The sequence below is a fragment of the Lipotes vexillifer genome, unplaced genomic scaffold, assembly GCF_000442215.2.
Source record: "Lipotes vexillifer unplaced genomic scaffold, Lipotes_vexillifer_v1.1 scaffold514, whole genome shotgun sequence".
NCBI classification, from domain to species: Eukaryota; Metazoa; Chordata; class Mammalia; order Artiodactyla; family Lipotidae; genus Lipotes; species Lipotes vexillifer.
In genome coordinates, this window is record NW_006789975.1 from 1,615,605 (window position 1) to 1,635,604 (window position 20,000).

The following is a 20,000-nucleotide window of genomic DNA, read 5'->3' on the forward strand; positions in this document are numbered from 1 at the left end:
GGCCCGGGAGCGCAAGTGTGAGCGCGGCCGAGCCCGCGGTGCCTTCCCGGCGGGTGGGGACGAGCGGGCCCCGCGGCGTCATCGGCGGCGAGGTGAGCGGCCGGGCCCGCGGGTGGCGGGCGGGAACCCGGGCGGGAGCGGCGCCGGCCTGATGCGTCGTGGCTGCTCGTTGCAGGAGCCGCGCGCCACGGCCTAGCATGTCGGAAGCGGGTGAGGAGCAGCCCATGGAGACGACGGGCGCCACCGAGAACGGACACGAGGCCGCCCCCGAAGGCGAGTCGCCGGCCGGGACTGGTGCTGGCACCGGGGTCGCGGCTGGCGCCGGAGGCGGGAGCGTAGCGCCCCAGGCCGGCAACCAGAACGGCGCCGAGGGTGACCAGATAAACGCCAGCAAGAACGAGGAGGACGCGGGGTAGGTGCGGACGCGGGCCGACGGGGGGCGCCGCCTTTGTTCCGGGGCCGCCTTTTGTTGGCGCCACGCGGCGGGGGGAGGGGCGGGCGGCCGGGGCCTGCTCGCGGCCCGCAGAGCAGCAGCTCCGCGCCGCCGGCTTTCCGTGCGCGCCGGAGTTTGCATGAGTTTGTTGGGTCGACTTTGGCGCCGCCCCGGGGCCACTGGCTGGCGGCCTGGAAGGGGAGTGCGCTCGGACCCGGGGCCCGGCGGGTCGCGGACTGCCTGGGCTGCGTGGGCGGAGTTGGCGCGCGCCAGGGCCTTCCTCCTCCGCCTCTTTTCCAGGGCGGAGTCACGGCCTGAACTCCGACTCGGCCCCGGAAGCCTTGAGTTCCTTGAGAGCGAGTGCTCGGAGGTGGCAGGGACCGTAGCGTTTTGATACACGGTTGTCAGACAAATTCTAGACTCCTTACAGTTGTGAGTGCCCAGGGCCTAGCTCTCCGGCTAGGTTGTGCTTCTTTTTCCCCCACCTCCTTGGGGGTACGGGTCACCTGAGGCTTTGTTACGGTCAAGATTGGGTTTGGAAGGGTAGCGGAGATTTGTTAACATCTTCCAGAGGTAGAGAACCCTATGGGCCCTAAGGGTAAACCTTTGTTCCGAATGGTGGCTTTATTTACAATCTTTTCAATGAAAGTTTTGCTCGGACCAGTCCTTCCGAAATGACAGTTTTCTAAGGCTTGTTTCCCTGTTCTCACCCCACCATTTCAGAAAAATGTTCGTTGGTGGCCTGAGCTGGGATACCAGCAAAAAGGACCTAAAGGATTATTTTACCAAATTTGGAGAGGTCGTTGACTGTACAATAAAAATGGATCCCAACACTGGCCGGTCAAGAGGGTTTGGGTTTATCCTCTTCAAAGATGCAGCCAGTGTGGAGAAGGTAAGCTGGGTACTTTATAATCAGAAGTCTGTGTATTCTATGAGGATACTGTTCTTAGACCATGATTGGCTTAATGTGTTTTGCACATGGTTGGGTGCTTTGGGAAAAGCAGAGAGGTTGGGAACGCCTTCTCTCCTTTTTGAAGGGATTAAAAGTAGAGATTAAATGGAGGAGTGAGTGGGCAGGAGTGGTCTAGGAAGATTATGGTTGACCGTTTATTATCTTGTGCCTATTATGGACCCTGCTGAAGCAGACATTTCACTGAGAGGACTAGAAGAGAGTCCATGGCTGCTAGGAGATAAGCATTATTTTACTCATTTTGTAGAAAACAAACCTAAGGCGCAGAAGTTTAAGTAGAAGAGATCACATAGCTAGTAAGGGGTGGAGTGTGAGGATTCCAGCCCTCACAGTCTAGTTCTAGCCTGTGCTTTTAGTTATTGCTTTACTTCTGGAGGAGATAGGGCTGCCTGGGCAGGAAGGGGGGCGTGCACGGCATGGGCAAGACTGGTGGGGGGGGTGAGGATAGATTTATAGGTGTTTAGGTAAACCAGGTGAAGTTTGGAGATAGGGTTGGGAAGTCAGATTGGGGGTAGAGTTTGAAGGGGGTGAAGCACGTTTTGTGTGCCTGTGTTGGAGTCTTGTGGTTCAAAGAGAAGGTTCTTGTTCAGGGTCATGCTGCTGAGTTAGAACCCAGCTCCCTTCTGTTGGAACAGGTTCTAGACCAGAAGGAGCACAGGCTGGATGGCCGTGTCATTGACCCCAAAAAAGCCATGGCCATGAAGAAAGACCCAGTAAAGAAAATTTTTGTGGGGGGTCTGAATCCTGAAGCCACTGAGGAGAAGATCAGGGAGTACTTCGGCGAGTTTGGGGAGGTGAGTGTGTGGCTCCTGGAGTGGTCTGCCAGCTGCACCAAGGTTGCCTTCTTCCTGGTTCTTGGCACCTTGGCTGGCCGGAGCTCTTTTTCACTCTGGTGTTCGTGGACTTTTTCTCCTGTGAGTTCTTTATAGGCTCTGCGGTAGGGTCCTGAGCTTTGCTTATGTTTGCAGATTGAAGCCATTGAGCTTCCAATGGATCCAAAGTCGAACAAGAGACGAGGCTTTGTTTTCATCACCTTTAAGGAAGAGGAACCTGTGAAGAAAGTTCTGGAGAAAAAGTTCCACACCATCAGTGGAAGTAAGGTAAGGTGTCCCCAGCTGTGTGTGCTTGGCATTCTGCTGGAGAGCTGGCCTTTGCAGGCGTGGATTAGGCATTGGGTTACCTCCAAGAGTTCTCCAGGGTATACGTTACTGTTTTCTGCACTGTCTGCTGTCCTCATAAGGGAGGGGCAGGTTGTCCTGTCTTTCACGGAGCTCCTAGGCTGGTAGGACAGGATATGGGGGAGGCAGGAGAATACTGGAGGACGGGAGGCTTATATGGGATAGTGTGCATGCTGAGTAGCCTCTTCAGTTCCTGATTTAAAGGTGACTTAAAGGTATGTAGAGTGCAAAGTGTGTAAGTCCTACAGTTAAGGTCTCAGAAGATTCTAAAATTGCCATTTACTGTTTTCTGTGGGGAAGTCTTACCTGCTTTGGACATTGTTGCAGAGCTTTTATCTTTATCTCCTGCCACAACCAAGTCTGTTTTATCGCCATCCCCTTTGGTTACTGGTTAAATTAAGCCCCACCCCAAAGATCCTTTCCAAAGAGCTCCCAGGGTCCTGGCCACCTTAAATCTAGAGCCAGTTTTGACTTCAAATAAGCGAGAGTCCTGTTCAGTGAGGGGCAACTCTTCCCTCTGAACTCTGGACAGGAGAGAGGGTAGGTAGTTCATGTTCCGAGTGTTCTCCAGGGCCGAGGCAGTTGGGAGTTGAGGGTGTGGCCCACTGGCAAGGTGTGGCAGGCTCTGCCTGAGCAGGAGTGGCAGCCAGATAATGTGGGACACATAGGGTGGGGCTCCTGGAAGCCTCAATCCTGGCTGGGAATTTTTGGAAAGATTGGATTTGGGATTGGGCGCCTAAATTTTATGTAAAATGAGATGGGATCATTAGGCGCTGTTGGGTGAGACCTCATCCATTAATGGTTACCCCAGTGGACAGTGACATGGAAAGAGGCCTTTTTCTCTGTGCCATGATGTGAAACGGGCATGAAGAGCCTCTTAGGGCACCATTAGTCAAACTGCTAGTGGTTGATCTTGAAATAAGTGTATTTTAGCTGGTTGTATTCAGCATTTTTAACTTAGTAGGATAGAAAACATGAGATTGCAACACTTGGTAATTTGCCGATTTTTTGAGTATGCTTGTATGGGGACATCTTATGTAAAATGGTGTTTTTTTTTTTTTTTTTTTTTGCACGGTACGCGGGCCTCTCACTGTTGCGGCCTCTCCTGTTGCGGAGCACAGGCTCCGGATGCGCAGGCTCAGCGGCTGTGGCTCACGGGCCCAGCTGCTCCGTGGCATGTGGGATCTTCCCAGGCCGGGGCACGAACCCATGTTCCCTGCATCGGCAGGCGGACTCTCAACCACTGCGCCACCAGGGAAGCCCCCTAAAATGGTTTTTTAATTGGTCTTAATGGAGAGGGTTATGTGTCAGTGGGCTTTCTTTTAAAAATATACTTAAAGCAGGGGCACTTGAAGGTCCATGACCCTACTCCCACCCATAATAGGCAGAGTTTTGAGCAAAAAGGAAATTGATTCTCTGGGCCCTAAGAAGACACAGATATCTGGCCCATTCCAACAGTACACCAGTGGTTGGAGGAGAAAGGGGGAGCAGAATGGCCTTAGGGAAGGCTGCCCTGAGCCTCAGTGGCTTTCTTTATAAGATGGAGGTCAGGTTTGCCATCTCAATAGTGTATTTGAGTGGAATGCTTATTTCTTCTGGGGGGAAAAAAGAACATTTTTCTCTAAGATCCCTTACCTGGAAAGCCTTCTTTGACTCCCTTGCCCAAGGTGGCACCAGACTGACACCTGGTGTGGTGTCTTGCTACACTGGACTGGCACTGGTCCAGCTGTCCCTCTTCTCCCACTTGTTAGAGCACCCAAGGGTGACCATCAGTAGACCTATCCCATTGGGTGTATCCCATTGTTTCAAGCACTCTGGGGAAAGGCTTGAGCCAAAAAGCCCATTGTGTGAGTTTTTCGGTCTGTCTAGGTTTTAGTTGTGGTTCTGAGAGCTAGTCCAAATGTGGTTTCCCACCCCAGCATGTGTTCTTGAGCAGATAGAGAAGATCTGCCTCCTGAACGTGTGTCAGCGAAGGCCTTCGTGCACACTCCCTGCCCAGGGCTTGTCCCACTGGCATGACCCACTGTTCTCTTGGCTTTCAGTGTGAAATCAAGGTGGCTCAGCCCAAAGAGGTTTATCAACAGCAGCAGTATGGCTCTGGGGGCCGTGGGAATCGCAACCGAGGAAACCGAGGCAGCGGTGGTGGTGGCGGAAGTGGAGGAGGTGAGTGGAACCCAGATGAAGATGGGTCCTGTTTCCCTGCCTGCATGGAGCTTCTGTGCCTGTTTTGGGGGCTCTCTTGGCCTCTGGTGCTTGGTGCAGCAGGGTGGGCAGAATTAGAAATGGTTTTCCTGGGTTGAGGCTATGCTGCTGCTGCTGCTGCTGCTGCTGCTTGGAGTGGAAGAGCCCATCTTTCTCATGTGGTCTGGGGCCCCAGGGCAGAGGGGGCATCTGCATCAAGACGGGGTGTGCTTGGCTCTGTGGCTGTCCTGAGTCTTGGTACACCCATGGGTGGGTGGGCTGAAGGGTAGGGCAAGGCTGTGCCAGGCGCTTAACCTCCTTCCATCCCAGGCCCCTCTGACTCCAAAGCCTGAACTCCATCCTTTTTAAGGCCAAGCTGCCAGGGAGGGTGGGGGTGATCAGAGGGTGATTTGAATGAGAGTGAGCTGCCTCGGTTGCCCCAGTGAAGTTAGTTTTCCATCCTGGCCTGGCCTTCTTATCCCCAGCTTGGGTCTCAGGTACAGGGCTGGGCCCAGGCCCCTCCCTCTACACCAGGACAGCAGCCCCCTGGCTTTTCTGAGTTGCCATAGTAACCTCGCCACCCAAAGGGCAGGATTTCCTCCATCCTAGCTCCTGCGTGTGCTAAATGGTCCATGGGCCCCTGTGCCCTGCTCCCCCCCACAGGTCAGAGTCAGAGTTGGAATCAGGGCTACGGCAGCTACTGGAACCAGGGCTACGGCTACCAGCAGGGCTACGGGCCCGGCTATGGCGGCTACGACTACTCGCCTTATGGTTATTACGGCTACGGCCCCGGCTACGACTACAGTAAGTAGGAGAGAGGGAGGCCCCCATCCACTCACCCACCCTGGGAGGCAGGACAGACAGTACAGGGGCCACTGGCAGCAGGGGCTTTGGAGTCGGACAGGCTGGGCTTTGTGGCCTGGCTTGCTCACTGGAGCTACCCGATTTTGAGCTTTTGGGGCTCAGGAAGGTGGGGAAGATGTCCTATCAGAGTTGTTGGCTCTGGTGAGGATGCATATCAAGCGCCTGGCACAGGAGTAAATGCTCAGTAAGTTGTAGCTGCTCTCATTGTTGTTCTTGTCCCTAGGTCAGGGTAGTACAAATTACGGGAAGAGCCAGCGACGCGGTGGCCATCAGAATAACTACAAGCCATACTGAGGCTTTGGCAGGAGTGTCCGACTGACCGCACACGCTTTGTTGGGATATCGAGTGAACACAATTATGTACCAAATTTAACTTGGCAAACTTTCTATGGGCTGTCCCATGTGCGTCTTATTTAAAATTTCCCCCCTGGAAATCACTCTCCTGTTTAATATATCCAGAGCTCTAGTTGTTTTAGGCAGCGTGTGGTGGCTCAAGAGGCCAGAGCGGCATTATGGGCTCATTTTTATTACCCGGTTACCCAGAGCCAGATTGGAGGGTCTGCTTCCTGCAGCCGCTCTGCAGCCTGGACCTGTGGACCCTGGTTGTAAAGAGTAAATTGTATCTTAGGAAGCCAGTGTCACCTTTTTTCACCTTTAATTTTATATTATTTGTGTCATACATTTCCTATAATGGAAGTGTTAATTTTACTGTACTTTTTGGTACCTTTCGGGAATCTAATGTATTGTAAGGTATTTTACACGTGTCCTGATTTTGCCACGACCTGGATATTGAAGCTATCCAAGCTTTTGAAATAAAAATTTAAAAACCCCCAAGCCTGGGTGAGTGTGGGATATACTGTGAAGGGGGGGCAGGTGCTCCAGAGCTCCAGTATCCTCCAAGACCACCTAACCTGCATCCTGTCAGGCATAAGCACACACTCTCTCCACATCTTTGGTTAGTTGCCTTTAATGACTTGGCCCTGCCTAGGACTTGTGCCCCTTTAAAGAAAGTGGAGTGGCTCAGATATTTGGGGCAGCTGTTCAAGGGGGTGAAGACAGTACAGTGAGGGTTACCACCCTCAGTGGGGACACTGCCCCAGGGCAGTTCGGGTCTGGAGCACCTTGGAACACCTGTCTTGACTTGCCATTGGAAATGGGATTCTCTCTCCCAGCAAAGACAGTGTGAACCTAAAGATAAGAGCAGACACAGAAAGGGCCAGCTGGATCTGGGCAAGATGGTGCCCCTCTGGGTTTTAACAGCCCCCTGTGGCAGGGCCTATCTCTTGGCCTGATTGGAGCACCCCAAGTCTAGTGGCTGAGGCCTAAGATAGCTAGTTGTAAGACACAGCACTTGGCTGGGGACTGCAGGTGGATAAAGCCTGGCAGAAGCTCTCCCATAGAGGAACCAGCTGGAGAAGGGAGGAAATAGCTATACTCTTTGCTCAGCCATCAAATGCAAACTTAAGTACTTTGGAGATTTTTCAGGGGTGGGGGATGGGGAGAGCCCAAGGCAGCCAGAGCCTCCCAGTATTAAAACTAACCTGTGGGAAGGGGACATCACTTGCGACAAGAATGTTGAAGGAGCTACTAAATGGATGGTAAGGAACCCAGTTCTGGTTCTCTAGGAACAAGAAGTAAGGCCACTTACCTAGAGGACACCCCTCAGCAGAGCTGCCTCAGGGCTGGAGCCTCAGTGTCTCGCAACTTCTCACTTTCTCTTCCATGTCTGAAAAAGATGGTCAACCTTTCTCCTCTGCTAAAGACTTCTGCCTTCAGTGTCCAGGCTTCTTGGATGGCAGTGTGGAGATGGGGCCCACTGGCCTGTCCAAGCCCATGTCCCACCCTTTACCCATGTGTACAGGCCACCACAGGGTCAGCAACAATTTCCCAAGAGGACAAAACCAGCCCTCAGATTTCCTGAGGCTTCCAGGCTCAACTGAAGTCCCTTCTATACAGTAACTCCGAGCCAGTTCTGTGCCCAGTCAGCTTTTCCTCTGCAGGCTTCCCGAAAATACATTCCCTTCCCCCAGCAGGTTCTGTACCACCTCCAGTTTTGTCTAGTAGGGACTGGCCTCAGCTCTAGAGACCTGGCGACGGCAGTGAAATAGCCTGGGGGTGGGGTGGGGGTGGTAGTAGCTGAGCTGCTCTGATCTCTACCAGGAAGATAGCATTTTAACCTATTTTGGGGTCCCCCACTGAGCTCTGTACATGCAACATTGCCTCAGTGCATCGATGTGTCCAATTTGGTAATTATAGATTTCCTTGTAAGTGGATTTAGAGGAGAGTTTGACTTTCCTAAATGATAAGGAATGTGCAGAGGGATTTCATTTTGTGTTGAATCAGTCCAGGGTGCAAATCTCATTTCAGCCACTTAGCAGCTGAAAAAAGCAAAGCTCCTGCCACCTACATCTCAGGGAGGCTTTAAGGACACAATGGAATCTCCCACTAGTTCTGATAGTTGGGCTTAAAAGCCCAGCCCTGCTTCCCTGTCCTGCATGCCACACTGGTGCCTGCCCAGGCAGGATGGGTGGTGGCTCAGTTCCCACCTACCCAGGGCTCAGATTTTTGGGGGGCACAGGCAGGAATAGGGGAGGCCTCCACTTCAGCTCCCTACTCCCTGCACTGTTCAGAGGACACCTGGCTCAGCTGTTGCACCCGTCCCTGGGCATGCTGAGAGGTCCTAGCTCCAGGCTGGGTTGTAGAGACAGTTATCAGCTGCCCCTTGGGTCTCCAGGCTCACCTGTCAGGATGGCATCCAGCTTTGCTACCACGTGTCGTGCGTTGTCCAAGCTGAAACACATCGGGGGCTTGAACTTCAGGACATTCCTTCCGGGGCCATCAGTGCTCAACAAAATGTAGTTTTCTTTCAGCCTGCAAGGATAGGACACAGCAGGGCCTGCTGCTCACCAGCCAAGGGCCTTTCAGACCTTCCTCAGCCTGGCTTTTGCCTCGTGGGTGGGACTCCAGCCACACTGCCCTCAGAACCTTCCATAGGCCAGTTCCCACCAGGATACAGCACTGGCCACCGCCTGCCAAACTCCTGCCCAACTTTATGGCCCAGCATCAGAGGCCCCTGTCTGGGGTGCCCTACATCTGGCCCTGAGCCTGCTGCCCGCACCCCCCCCCCAACCCCCAAGCAGGAGTCTTGCTTCATCCATCCCTGGAGCCCCAGTTGAAGCTGAGATTGGCCACGGGGCTACAATGTGGACAGTAAGAGTCCCTGCATTTTTCATTTTAACATATGGTTTATGTGACGTTGTATGGTTTACTTTTTATATGGAAAGTGTCCAACATTCACAAAGAGAGTAGTACAGTGAACCCATGGAGCCCTCACCTAGCTTCTAACTTCCCTGCCAACCCTTTCTCTACTCTGCCCCCAGGTTATGTTGTAACCCCAGACAGGACTATCCAGTTTTAATTTCCAGTTCTTTTTGGAAGTTATTTAACATCATCATTGGTATCTAATAATTGTTTTTAATATTCCACATTTACACTTTTAACCTAGGAAGGTATTTTGGCCTCTGAGAGAAGGGGTCTGATGTGACTGTATTTACACTCTCTGACCCCCAACTCTCATTCTTTTTTATTTATTCCTTTTATGTAAGTCTTGTCAGGAGCAGGGTGTCCTCAGCCTGCCTCTGGCTCCTTTCTCGCATCCCAGTCTTCCTGGCACTGACAGCATCTGTGCTAGAAAGATCAGGTTCTGGACTTTAAATCCAGCTCTGCCTTTAGCAGGGTGACTGCCACTGAAACACCGTTCCACCTGGTTCCTGTTTCTTCACTGAACTGGAGAAACCACAGGGGTGGTTGTAAGGTGGAGGAGGTCAGGCTTGGCTGAGGATCTGACTCCATCCTTCCCACAGACCATCCTGAATTTCTGAGTCTTGAGGCTCCCTGAGGGAAGGGGTGGGTAAGCTGGTGGATGTATCCAACCAGCACAGAGAAGGCAGGGGCTGGGCAGCCACGCAGGAGGGCTCAGCTTCAAAAACTGTGTGGGGAGAACTATTTTTACATCAATACTGTTTACGTGAATTTGAAACAGAATGACACATTTCACAACTTGAATAAGGACACGCATCAAACTAGATGGGTTTTCCAAGGTGGGGTAAGGAGGTAGGGGTGAGGAATGGAAATAAAAAGGAAGTAACTAAACAAGAAGGGAAAGGGTCTTGGGGCTTGGGTCCTGCCTGGGGTTCAAGTGAAAGAACATGAGAACCAGAACTGGGAGCGAGGGCTCCTGAGTCCTGAGATGCTGAGTCATCCAGACACTCCCCACCCAGACAAGGAACAGGAGTCCTATTTGAAAACCCTCTAGGAATGGGGAGTCTGGTTCTGCCACAGCCTCAGGTGTGGCTCTGGAGAAGCTGCTTCCCTCGGGCAGCCTGGGGCTGTGAAATGCAGCGTTGGGGCTGCCTGGGTCTGAGAGCTTCTGCACAGAAGTGTCTGCTCAGGCTGGGAACGGGCCACACCCATCTGAAGCCTTTGCTGCCAGGCACTGGGTACAGAGCTGATGGGGCCGCTTTCTCTGTCTGCAGAGCCCAGTCAAAGGGGTGCACAGATTGGCAGCCCTCTAACCCAGAGACTAAAAGCCACCTCCTTCAGTCAACCCTGCGTGGGCCCAGCGTGCCTGGGAGAGGCAAGAGGGGAGCTCTTTCCCAGTCAGGGCCATAGAAACAAGTTGTTTCAAGAAAAAATACCTGGACACCACATAGTCAGCCTCTTCGGTTGCTGGCATCCTTGTGGCCTCATCTTTGATCAGATCCACACCAATGAAGAGCCCAACGCCCCTGGAGCAGAAGGTGACATCTCAGGAGGCCAGGCCTGAGGGACCATGGTCCTTGCTCTCACCCTCTGCCTGGGCCTCAGCCAAGCCCCTGTCAGAAAGCCCACCAGGGCTTGCACCTCTGCCTCCTGGGGAGGCTGAGAGCTGTAGGAACCCTTGGAGGGTGCTAAAACAGTTCCAGGAAGTAACTGCGATGGTGAGGGGGCCTCAATGTGGATAGAGGAAAAGTTTGATCCTGGCTTCACCCCCCTCCTCCCTCCAGAGGTGCCATCTTGGGCAATAGCACCTGTAGGTGCTTCAGTTCCTCTGCGGAGTGGAGCTAAAAGTTCCCACCATCCCAGGTGGTGATGGCACCACCTGAAGGAACCACACCAGGCCCCTGGCAGGTGGTGACTGCTACCCTGAGCCTCACCTGATGTCCCCAAGGATGGGATGTTTGGCTTTCTGCTGTCCAAGGAGCTCCATCAGGAGGCTGCCCACAGAGGCAGCATGGGCCTGCAGCTGCTCCTTTTCCAAGACATCCAGGACGGCCAGCCCCACAGCGCAGGACACTGGGCTGCCCCCAAACTGAGCCAGGGGACAAAGAGCATGTCAGGTGCTCAGCACAGTGGGCCATGCCCCAGGGACTGTGAAGGGCAGCAGAACTGCCACACACAGTGCAAAGGCAGTGATGAGCACAGGCCTGAACCCCTCAGGGCTCAGCATGCTGGGCAGTAAATGGGGTTCTTCTGAGTCCCCCCATGGGTTGTCCCATCTTTCCAGGTACTAATGTGACTGTAATCCAGGCCAAGTACCCCCAGGGGTGCAACAGGATCCCCAAGAACATGCAAAAATCAGAGGAGAGGATGTACTGGGCATTCCCACACAGCTGTTTTTTGTCAAAAGGCTTCAGGGCCCCACCTCATGGACTGGACCCAGACCCACTGCATTGCACTGCCCATCACCTCTTTCAAGGAGGGTCAAGAGCAGCATGCCAGAGCCACACCCAGGAAAAGTCACTCTGTGGTTCCAGCTCACAGCTCTGCTGGCTGAGCCCAAGGCAGAGTTTAGGGCGCAGACCACAAGCTGCCTGTGAGCCAAATGCGGCCTGAAGATTCATTTTGTTTGGCTTGTGTGGCATAATTAAAAGTTTTGAATTAGGTGCTAATGTCTTAAGAAGACTTAACACAAAAATATGTATGACAAAACAAACCTAGCCTATCTGGCTACATTGGCACTACCTGTCCCCTTCAGGCACCCTGAGTGCTTTGACTCACTTCCTCCACCTGGCCCTGCAGGTGTCTGAGGACCTGCATTGCAGAGAGTCAGAAGGAAGGGGGTCTCCTGCAGACCATCTTTTTTTTTTTTTTTAACTATATCTTAAAAAAACCACAAAACTTTATTGAGGTATAGTTTACATACAATAAACTGCATATATTTAAAATGTATGTAGTTCAGTGTGACTTGACAAATGTATATACCTGTGGAACCTCCACTGCCATGAAAATACAAAACATTTCCAGCATTCCCCAAAGTTCCTGTGCTCCCATCCACTACTGGCCCAGGCAACCACTGACTCTTTCTGTCACTATAGTTTTGCCTTTTCTGGAATGTCATGTGAATGGAATCACAAAATATGTACCTTTTGGGGCTGGCTTCTGCTCAACATGTTTTTAAAATTCATCCATAATGTGTGTATTGGTCGTTTGTTCATTTTATGGCTGCATAGTATTCCATTGCATGGACACACTACAATTTGTTTATCCAAATTCCTGTTGATAGACCCTTGGGGCTTATTTTGATTTGGGGCTATTTACGAATAAAACTGTTATAAACATTTATAACAAGTCTTTTTGTTAACATACGTTCTTATTTCTCTTGGGTAAATACCTAGGAGTGGAACTGCTGGATGGCTTGATAAATATATATTTAACTATATAAAAAAGTGAAACTGTTTTCCAACGTCATACCATATTACATTCCCACCATTAGTCTGTGAAATCCCAGTAGCTCCACATCCTCAAAAACATTTGGAATTGTTGTTGTCGTTGTTTTTTTTCTGTGGTACGCGGGCCCCTCACTGTTGTGGCCTTTCCCATTGCGGAGCACAGGCTCCGGTCGCACAGGCTCAGCGGCCATGGCTCACGGGCCCAGCCGCTCTGTGGCATGTGGAATCTTCCTGGACTGGGGCACGAACCTGTGTCCCCTGCATCGGCAGGCGGACTCTCAACTACTGCGCCACCAGGGAACCCCTGTTGCAGTTTTTAATTGCAGCCATTCTAATGGGTATGCAGTGGTATCCTGTAGACCATCTTGAAAATTTGCTTGCAGAACCTCATACTTGTGATCATAAAAAGCTTCCTAGGTGATTTGCTGTGAGGCAGCTTTCTGATATGTCCAAAGAAAATTATGTGTGGGATGGACACGGGATGGATTGAGGCTATTTATTGCATATTATTATCAACTGTGAACTCGTTAAAAGGTTGTGTGTTCTACGCACAGCATCTTTGGTTTAGAATTGTGGCCTGGCCAAGATGCTGAACTAGCATAATAGATAACATAGTTATCTGTTCTGAACTAGTTCAGAAAAGGCAATATACAAACAACAACAAAAAGCATCAACAACAAACCATGAGGAGGGAAAATGATTTCCAATGTTGCCACATTATATTATTTAAAAATGTCTAGTTCTCAACAGAAAATTATGAATCATGAAAAGAAAGAAGAAAGCATGGCCCATATATGGGGTGGTGGTGGGGGTGTTTCTACAATCAATAGAAACTGTTATGGAGGAAGCCCAGATGATGGCCTTATTAGACAAAGACTTTTTCTTTTTTTTAGACAAAGACTTTAAATCAGATATAAATATGCTTAAACACTAAAGGAAACCATATCTAAAGAATTAAAAGCTAAGCGTGAAAATGGCATCTTGCCAAATTTGGAAGATCAATAAAGAAATAGAAATTATAAAAAAGAACTAAATAGAAAGTCTGGAGTTGAAAAGCACAGTTGCTGAAATGAAAAATTAAAAGAGGCTCAACAGCAGATCTAATCAGGCAGATGAAAGAATCACCAAACTTGAAGATATGTTGATTGAGACTGTCCAGTCTGAAAATCAGAAAGAAAAAACAATAAAAAAGATGAACAGAGCCTCAGAGACCTGTGGGACACAAGCATACCAACATATGCAAATAAGAATTCCAGAAGGAGAGGAAGGGGCAGAAAGAACATCTGAAGAAACAATGGTCAAAAACTTACTAAATTTGACTAAAAAAACACCCCAACAACAATCTAAACATCCAAGGAGCTCAATGAACTCCAAGTAGAATAAACAAGTTTCATACCTAGACACAACATAACCAAGGTACTGAAAGACAAGAACAAGAGGGTGGGTAAATGGGTGAAGGTCATCAAAGGTAAAAAAATTCCAGTTATAAAATAAATCAGTCACAGGGATGTAAGGTACAGCATGGTGACTATAGTTAATAATACTGGGGACTTCCCTGGTGGTCCAATAGTTAAACTCTGTGCTTCCACTGCAGGGGGCTTGAGTTTGATCCCTGGTCGGGGAACTAAGATCCCACGTGCTGCACAGCGCTGCCAGAACAAACAAGCAATACTGTATTGTATATTTGAAAGTTGCTAAGAGAGTAGACTTTAAAAGTTCTCATCACAAGAAAAAAACTACAGTGATGGATGTCAAGTAAACTTATTGTGGTTATCATTTTGCAATACATACAAATATTGACTCATTATATTGTACACCTGCAACTAATATGATGTTGCCTGTCAATTATAACTAAAAAAAAAAAAAAGGACAAAGAATATTGAAATTAGCAAGAGAGAAGCAACTCATCATGTACAAGAAATTCTCAACAAGATTAATAGCTGATTCCTCATCAGAAACCCTAAAGGCCAGAAGGCAGTGGGATGACCTAATCAAAGTGATGAAAGAAAAATACTGTCAGTCCAGAATTCTCTATAAAGTAAAAGTATCCTTCAAAGATAAAGGAGACAGGAATTCCCTGGTGGTCCAGTGGTTAGGATTCTGTGCTCTCACTGCTAAGGGCCCGGGTTCAATCCCTAGTTGGGGAACTAAAATCCAACATCCCACAAGATGCATGGTGCAGAATAAAAAAGGAAAGAAAAGAAAGAAAGGAGAAAGAAAGAAAGGAGAAAGAAAGAAAAGAAAGGAGAAACTAAGGTAGTTCTAGATAATGAAAAAACTGAAAAAGTTTGTCAGCAGCAGATCTACTTTACATGAAATACTAACAGTATTTCTTCAGGCTGAAATGAAAGGACATCAGACAGTAAATCAAATCCTCATGAAGAAATAAAGAGCACTGGTAAAGACACAAGTAGGTTGAAAGCAAGAGAGTGAAGGTATGCCATGCAAACAGTAACCAAGAGAGCTGGTGTGGCTGTAGTAATATCAGACATAAAAGACTTGCAAGATTAAAATTGCTATTAGCAACACAGGAAAACAATGATAAGAGTCAATCTATCAAAATGATATAACCACTACAAATACATATGTACTTAACAACAGAGCCCCCAAATATGTAAAGCAAAAAATTAACTGAAAGGAGAACTACAGAATTCAATAAGAATAGTTGGAGAGTTCAGTCTCTCATTTTCAATAATAAACAACTAGATCAACCAGGAAGCAGAAGGCTTGAACAACACTATAAACCAACTAGATCTAATAGATATATACAGAACACTCCACTTCAAAAAAGCAGTATAAATAACTCTTCTCAAGTGCACATGGAACATTCTTCAGGATAGACTATATATCAATATGTTAGGCTATAAAACAAGTGTTAATATATTTTAAAAGTCTGAAATCATAGAAAGTATCTTTCTCACCACAGTGGAATGAAGCTAGAAATAAATAACAGAATACTGAAAAACTAAAAAAATATGTGAAAATTAAATAACATGCTTAAACAAACAATGGGTCAAAGAAGTCACAGGCAGATTAAAAAATATTTAGAGATAAATGAAAAAGAAAGCACAACATACCTAAACTCATGGGATGTGGTAAAAGTAATGCTTACAGAAAACTTCATGTCTGTAAATACTTCTGTTAAAAAAAAATCTCAATATTTCCACCTTAAGAAAGTATAAAAAAGAAGAGCAAACTAAATCCAAAGCAAAAATAAAGGAAATCATAAAGACTACAGTGGAAATAAATAGAAATATAGAAAAACAATAGAAAAAAATCAACAAAACCAAAAGCTGATTCTCTGAGAAAATCAACAAAATTGACAAACGTTAGCTAGACTGACCAAGATAAAAAGAAGAGTCAAATTACTAAGATCAGGAATGAAAGAGGACACATCACTGCCAATCTTATACAAGTAAAAAGAAGTATAAGGGAATAATGTGAACAACTGTCTGTCAACAAGCTAGATAACTTAGATGAAATGTACAAATTCCTAGAAAGATAAAAAAATACTGACACTGATTCGAGAAGAAATAGAAAATCTGAATAGACCTGTGGCAAGTAAAAAGAATGAATTAGTAATAAAAAAATCCTCACAAAGCAAAGCCTAGAACCAGATGGCTTCACTGGTGAATTCTACCAAAATGTTGAAAGAATTATTACCAATCTTTCAGAAAGTCTTCCAGAAAATAGAAGAGGCATGAACACTTCCTGGATCTTTTTTTTTTTTTTGTGGTACGCGGGCCTCTCACTGTTGTGGCCTCTCCCGTTGCAGAGCACAGGCTCCGGACACGCAGGCTCAGTGGCCATGGCTCACGGGCCCAGCCGCTCTGCTGCACATGGGATCTTCCCAGACCAGGGCACGAACCCGTGTCCCCTGCATCGGCAGGCAGACTCTCAACCACTGCGCCACCAGGGAAGCCCCTGGATCATTCTTTGAGGTCAGTATTACCCTGATACCAAAACCAGACAATGATATCCCAAGAAAACTATAGATCAATATCTCTTAAGAACACAGATGTAAAAATCCTCAAAAATTACAACAGCAAACTTAATCTAGCAACATATAAAAAGGATTATACACCACGATCACGTGGGATTTATCTCAGCAATGTAAAGTTGGTTTGACATGTGAAAATCAAATAATGTAATAAACCATATTAATAGGATTAAGGACAAAAAAAATCACATGATCATTACAATAAATGAAGAAAAAGCATTTGATAAAACCCAACAGCCTTCATTATAAAAGCTCTCAACAAATTAGGAAAAAAGGGGAACTTCTTCAACCTGATAAAAGGCTTATATGAAAAACTCACAGCTGATATTATACTTAATGGTGAAAGACTGAATGTTTTCCCCTAAGATTAGGAAGACAAGATGTCTACTCTTGCCATTTGTAGTCAATATTGTACTGGAGGTTCTAGGGCAGTTAGGCAAGAAAAAGAAATAAAAGGCATTCAGAATGGAAAAGAACAAGTAAACCATTTCTATTCACAGATGACATAATTTGGTACACAGAAAATTCTACAGAATCTATAAAAAACTATTAGAGCTAATAAATGCATTCAATAAGGCTGCATGATACAAGATCAATATCCAAAAATCAACTGTATTTCTATACACCAGCAATGAAGAATCTTAAAGTGAAATGAAAAAAACAATTCAATTTATAAAGGCATGAAAAAGAATACAATACTTAGGAGTAAATTTAACCAAAGTAGTTAAAGACTTTTACAGGGACTTCTCCGGAGGTCCAGTGGTTAAGACTCTGCGCTTCCACTGCAGAGGGTGTGGGTTCAATCCCTGATCAGGGCACTAAGATCCCGCATGTGGTGTGGCCAAAAAAAAATAAAAAGACTTTTACAGTGAAAATTATGAACATAATTGAAAAAGAATTAAAGACCTCCATAAATGGACAGATATCTCATGTTTATGGATTAGAAGACTTAGTACTGTTAAGATGGCAATACCCTCCAAATTGATCTACAGATTCAATGCAATCTCTTATCAGACTCCAAGCTGCTTTTTTGGTAGAAATTGACAAGCTGATTATGAAAATTCATATTGAAATGCAAGGGACCCAGAATAGCCAAAACAATCTTCAAAAAGAAGAACAAAGACTGGGGGATTAACAGTTCCTGATTTCAAAACATACTACAAAGTATAGTAGTCTAGACTGTGTGCAACTGGCAGGAGGATAGATTTTTGATCAGTGGGACAGAACTGGAAGTTTACAAATAAACCATTAAATCCATACATTTGGGACTTCTCTGGTGGTCCAGTGGTTAAGAATCCACCTTCCAATGTAGGGGACGCAGGTTCAATCCCTGATCGGGGAACTGGAACTAAGATCCCACATGCCATGGGGCAACTAAGCCCACGTGCTAGATCTAGAAAACGCGCACCACAACTAGAGAGCCTGTGCATTGCAACTACTGAGCCTGTGTGCTGCAACGAAACATCCTGTGTGCTGCAACTAAGACCCAATGCAGCCAAAAAAAAAAAAAAAAAAAAAAAAAAAATCATGCATTTATGGTTGATTGATTTTTTTAAAAATTCATTTATTTAATTTTTGGCTGCATTGGGTCTTCGCTGCTGCACACAGATTTTCTCTAGTTGCTGAGAGCGGGGGCTACTCTTTGTTGCGGTGTGCGGGCTTCTCATTGCAGTGGCTTCTCATTGCAGAGCACAGGCTCTAGGTGCGCGGGCTTCAGTAGTTGTGGCACATGGGCTTCAGTAGTTGTGGCTCGTGGACTCTAGAGTGCAGGCTCAGTAGTTGTGGCACATGGGCTTAGTTGCTCCGCGGCATGTGGGATCTTCCCGGACCAGGGCTTGAACCCATGTCCCCTGCATTGGCAGGCAGATTCTTAACCACTGCACCACCAGGGAAGCCCTGGTTGATTGATTCTTGACAAGGGTGCCAAGACCATTCAATGGGATAAGATATAATAAAGAACAGTCTTTTCAGCAAAAGGTGTTGGGACAACTGGATATCTATATGCAAAGTTAAGTAACCCCACCTCATACCATATTTAAAAACTAGCTCAAAATGGAGTTAATACCTAAATATAACAACTAAAACTATAAAATTCTAGGAAGAAAACAGAGGTGTAAATCTTTATGACCGTTGATTAGGCAATGGTTTGTTAGCCATGACTCCAAAGTACAAGCAACCAAAGAAAAAATAAACTGGACTTCATCAAAATTAAAAACTTCTGGGGCTTCCCTGGTGGCGCAGTGGTTGAGCGTCCACCTGCCGATGCAGGGGACACAGGTTCGTGCCCCGGTCCGGGAAGATCCCACATGCTGCGGAGTGGCTGGGCCCGTTAGCCATGGCCACTGAGCCTGCACATCCGGAGCCTGTGCTGCGCCACGGGAGAGGCCACAACAGTGAGAGACTCGCGTACCACAAAAAAAAAAAAAAAAAAATTAAAAACTTCTGTGCTCCAAAGGATACTACCGAAGAAACACCTCAAATAATGGGAGAAAATACTTACAAATTATATATTTGGCAAGAATCTAGTATTTAGGATACATAAAGAACGCTTACAGGGCTTTCCTGGTGGCGCAGTGGTTGAGAGTCTGCCTGCCGATGCGGGGGACACGGGTTTGTGCCCCGGTCCGGGAGGTGCAGGGGACACGGGTTCGTGCCCCGGTCGGAGAAGATCCCACATGCTGCGGAGCGGCTGAGCCTGTGAGCCATGGCCGCTGAGCCTGTGCTCCGCAACGGGAGAGGCCACGGCAGGGGGAGGCCCCCGTACCACAAAAAAAAAAAAAAAAAAAGAACGCTTACAACTCAGCAAAAACAGACAGGTAACCCAATTAAAAAATGTGCAAAGGATATATTCTTTGGAATATATATGTCATATATATTGGGATACACATATATATACATACATATGTGTGTGTGTGTGTGTGTATATATATATATATATATATATATGGTCAATAAGCACATGAGAAGATTCTCAGCACCTCTAGCCATCAGGCAAAAGCAAATCATAATGAGATACCACTTCACACTCACTAGGATGGCTATAATAAAAGAGAGAAAATAAATGCTGGAGAGGATATGGAGAAATTGGAACCCTCATACGTTGCATGTTAAGTGGTAAAGCTGCTTGGAAAAACTTTGTCATTCCTCAAAAAGTTAAACTTAAGAGTTGCCATATGACCCAGCAATTCCACTCATAGGTAAGGTATACGCTCAAAAGAACTGAAAACACATTCCATGCAAAAACATCTACACTGAATGGTCAACTGCAGCATTATTCATAATAACCAAGGAGGGGAAACAACCAAAACATTAACTGAAGAATGAATAAATGAAATACGGTATACTCATACAATGGAACATTAATCATTCATAAAAAGGAATGAAAGACTGACTCATGCTATAACATGGATGAACCTTGAAAACATTATGCTACGTGATAGAAGCCAGACACAAAAGGTCACATATTGTGTGACTGCATTTATGTGAAATGTCAAGAACAGGCAAATCCATGGAGACAGAAAGGAGGTTAGTGATTGCCAGTACTTGTAGAGAAAAGGCAATGGGGAGTGATTGCTAATGGGTATGGAGTTGCTTTTTGGGGTGATGAAAATGTACAACAATGAAAATTAAGACAGTGATAATGGCTGAACAACTTGGTGAGTATA

At 47.0% G+C, this 20,000-nt stretch overlaps 2 protein-coding genes across 4 annotated transcripts in view; one reads left to right on the plus strand and one right to left on the minus strand.

Annotated features, from left to right (window-relative positions):
- Positions 1-197: 197 nt before the first annotated feature.
- Positions 198-5,920, plus strand: HNRNPAB (heterogeneous nuclear ribonucleoprotein A/B). 2 transcript variants are annotated; one of them, XM_007463119.1, is made up of 7 exons: positions 198-412; positions 1,157-1,325; positions 2,039-2,197; positions 2,372-2,503; positions 4,624-4,744; positions 5,426-5,566; positions 5,850-5,920. In XM_007463119.1, exons 1-7 carry the CDS (start codon positions 198-200, stop codon positions 5,918-5,920), a joined length of 1,008 nt encoding a protein of 335 aa, XP_007463181.1. The 2 variants fall into 2 exon arrangements, with proteins under 2 accessions (XP_007463181.1, XP_007463182.1); XM_007463120.1 differs by lacking the exon at positions 5,426-5,566.
- A 1,369-nt stretch (positions 5,921-7,289) lies between these two features.
- Positions 7,290-20,000, minus strand: part of PHYKPL (5-phosphohydroxy-L-lysine phospho-lyase) — a 25,086-nt gene continuing 12,375 nt past the window's right edge. For both annotated transcript variants that reach the window (XM_007463117.1, XM_007463118.1), the window contains exons 9-12: positions 10,821-10,975; positions 10,323-10,412; positions 8,366-8,496; positions 7,290-7,351 (exon numbers count right to left, since the gene is read on the minus strand). In XM_007463117.1, coding sequence (XP_007463179.1) covers positions 7,302-7,351; positions 8,366-8,496; positions 10,323-10,412; positions 10,821-10,975 — 426 coding nt within the window. In that variant the 3' untranslated portion in view covers positions 7,290-7,301. The remainder of the gene's footprint in view (positions 7,352-8,365; positions 8,497-10,322; positions 10,413-10,820; positions 10,976-20,000) is intronic.

Coding starts and splice junctions, on each gene's coding strand:
- HNRNPAB (XM_007463119.1), top strand. CDS start 198: ATGTCGGAAGCGGGTGAGGAGCAGCCCATGGAGACGACGGGCGCCACC. Junction 2,504..4,623: donor ACACCATCAGTGGAAGTAAG/GTAAGGTGTCCC, acceptor CTTGGCTTTCAG/TGTGAAATCAAGGTGGCTCA. Junction 5,567..5,849: donor CGGCCCCGGCTACGACTACA/GTAAGTAGGAGA, acceptor TCTTGTCCCTAG/GTCAGGGTAGTACAAATTAC.